Genomic DNA, 2,025 nt, shown 5'->3' with positions numbered 1-2,025 from the left:
ATGTATTACATGGGTTATGTGAAGGTTACCTCACTTGCGACATTGCTTTCAATGCGGTTATGCCTCTAAGTCGTGCTTCGACACATGGGAGATATAGCCGCATCGAGGGCGTTACAAAGACCCTTGTGGCAAAACCTCCATTGCAATAGGACCCAACATCTCCAGCCTCTTCTATGTATTCCTGCAACAAGACTGTTGTTGTGAAAACTTGCAAGAACACCGACCCTGCAACGGAGAGAGCACCCCGTGGTCTCTGTAGCACCCGTGTTTTTATGGCGGAGGAAGGACGCTAGTGCCCGCCGCCGATGTGGTGGGGTTGCAGCAACGTGCTTGTTTGACAAGAGATGGGGATGAAATCCATGGAAAGAGGCAGGGCGTGGAGAGATAGAGGTTGGGGATGGGAGGGTCAACACGCGTGAGAATGTGTGGTTGTTGCAATATGCCTTTTTGAAACAAGTGCCTAGTTGCAAGAATTGGAGTACGGAACGCTCTGCATGGTCAGATGAGATCCAGAAAGAGGTTGCGGGTGAAGGTTTGATTCAACTCATGGAAAGGAGAGATAAATATATGCGGCCATTTCGGTGGAGATAGGAAGAAGGAGAAAAGCGGTGTGCTGGCCCATCAAAACGTGTGTCTAGAACATGGCGGATGTGAGAGAAAAGATCTGCCAGTTGATCACTGGCTTTTCCTAGAAAAGGCCCTTGCAAAAACTTCCTTAGAATAACAAGAAATTAGAGGCAAGTCCTTTAGGAAATTGAACCGTCTTCTTTTTGCATCCATCTGAGTTTGCCGTGAGCAAAGCTAGCTCGGACCTCTATCTCATGCAATCTTGCTGAAACCTAGAAGTTTTTTTTGCGGGAGAAAAAAAACTTTCATTACCCAAGGAGGCCTCTCGGCCTTAACCAAGTTTACAAGAAAGTTCAGTCCACCTGTGAACCAGACTGCCGTACGTGGGGTGCTACGGCTATACGCGGCCAACTCATGACTCGCGGTATTCTGCCAACAGCTACACTGCACAAATACAAGCTCTTTAGCATGACGGCGTGCTGCTGCTAATCTCTTCGACGAGAGAGCGGTGTTGTGACATGTCGGTCGTTGGTGCTTTGAGCATCGCCACCGCCTCACTGAAACCCAGAAGTTTATACAAGAAGTTCCTGAAAAGTCCTCAACATAGACCGACATCCTGGAGAAGCCGACACCAAGGGTGGCCAGAAGATAATCCAACTCCGTCCAACCAATAGGAAAAAAAACTCATAAAGAAATAGATGCAATATCAAGGATCCAAGAGCTAGCACACAAACCCGTGACATCCATGCATTGATCCATATGCGGCGGGCGTATATGAAATTATTCGTCCATGTATACCCTTGACAAAAATAAATACTTATGTTTAGGCAGGTAGCTTAGCTAGCCAGTGTGGGGGGTCTCGGCGACGATGTCAACGAAGATGCGGACGCGCTGGGACCTGTAGTCCTTGGTGACCGGCGAGCCAACGGGGAGGACGACGATGTCGGCGTCGGGCTTGTCCTTGAGGATGATCTCCTTGGCCTTCTCCACGCTCAACCCTACCACCTCCGGCCAGGACGTCTTCTCGTCGGTGGCCGCCTTCTTCGAGCAGCTCATAGCCGCAGTGGACATGATCACTATGATCAGACTCACCATGATCACACTAACCCCAGCAGGACCCTTTTGAGCTCCCATGGAGTAATACTTTCTTGTGTGATGTGTTTGCCCAATCAACGTGCTATATGTGATAGTTAGCTATGTGATCGATCCCCGAACAACACTACTCCTATTTATACACTACTAGTATGCGATGCCAGTACTAATAACTGAGCGAGCTGGATCAGTTGACGATTCGATGATGTGAAATTAAGTATCTGTCCCGCCCATCGAGTCGTTGACCAGCTGGCCCAAATTAATGCTGTCTAGCACGCATATGATGGGAGAATATCCAGTGATATCAAGACTCACGTGCTCCCATGCTACCATTTCAAAAAAAAGAGTCAATTTTAGATGTTTCAA

At 48.3% G+C, this 2,025-nt stretch overlaps 1 protein-coding gene across 1 annotated transcript; it reads right to left on the bottom strand.

Annotated features, from left to right (window-relative positions):
* Window positions 1-1,289: 1,289 nt before the first annotated feature.
* Window positions 1,290-1,748, bottom strand: LOC123107322 (subtilisin-chymotrypsin inhibitor-2B). Its single transcript, XM_044529306.1, has one exon. The coding sequence runs from the start codon at window positions 1,699-1,701 to the stop codon at window positions 1,408-1,410; it is 294 nt and encodes a 97-aa protein (XP_044385241.1). The 5' UTR covers window positions 1,702-1,748; the 3' UTR covers window positions 1,290-1,407.
* Between the last annotated feature and the right edge of the window lie 277 nt (window positions 1,749-2,025).

This window comes from Triticum aestivum, chromosome 5A (genome assembly GCF_018294505.1).
Source record: "Triticum aestivum cultivar Chinese Spring chromosome 5A, IWGSC CS RefSeq v2.1, whole genome shotgun sequence".
NCBI classification, from domain to species: Eukaryota; Viridiplantae; Streptophyta; class Magnoliopsida; order Poales; family Poaceae; genus Triticum; species Triticum aestivum.
This window is presented reverse-complemented; position numbering and strand designations above follow the sequence as displayed.

Excerpts from the sequence above, each read along its gene's own strand:
- LOC123107322 (XM_044529306.1), bottom strand. The coding sequence starts at position 1,701 with ATGGGAGCTCAAAAGGGTCCTGCTGGGGTTAGTGTGATCATGGTGAGT.